At 64.6% G+C, this 311-nt stretch overlaps 1 protein-coding gene across 1 annotated transcript in view; it reads right to left on the bottom strand.

Annotated features, from left to right (window-relative positions):
• Nucleotides 1-311, bottom strand: part of LOC103894327 (neuropathy target esterase) — a 19142-nt gene that overhangs the window by 16501 nt on the left and 2330 nt on the right. The window contains 1 exon segment of the mRNA XM_019470594.1: nucleotides 117-302. Within this exon segment, the coding sequence (XP_019326139.1) occupies nucleotides 117-302 (186 nt within the window).

The following is a 311-nucleotide window of genomic DNA, read 5'->3' as shown; positions in this document are numbered from 1 at the left end:
CCTGACCCGCAGGGATAGATCCTCACACCCCCTGGGGCCTGATCCTGCCCCGGGGATGGATCCTGAGCCCCCGGGGCCTGATCCTGCCCCGCCAGGGGATGGATCCTGAGCCTCACCGGACATTTTTGAGCATGTAGAGGACCTCGGAGGGAAGATGGGAATTGGCCACATCGAATTCGGTCAAGTCGGCTTCCAGCACCGAAGGCGGAGGCTCCTTCAGCTGCAGCGTGGGCAGCTCCTTCTGGATGCGCAGGAACCTTGGGGACAACGAGGTGACATCGGGGCACGGCCACCACCCCCCCCTCACACCC

This window comes from Aptenodytes forsteri, unplaced genomic scaffold, assembly GCF_000699145.1.
Source record: "Aptenodytes forsteri isolate BGI_AS27 unplaced genomic scaffold, ASM69914v1 Scaffold687, whole genome shotgun sequence".
Classification (NCBI taxonomy): domain Eukaryota; kingdom Metazoa; phylum Chordata; class Aves; order Sphenisciformes; family Spheniscidae; genus Aptenodytes; species Aptenodytes forsteri.
The sequence above is the reverse complement of the archived record's forward strand: the minus strand, read 5'-3'. Positions and strand labels throughout refer to the sequence as shown.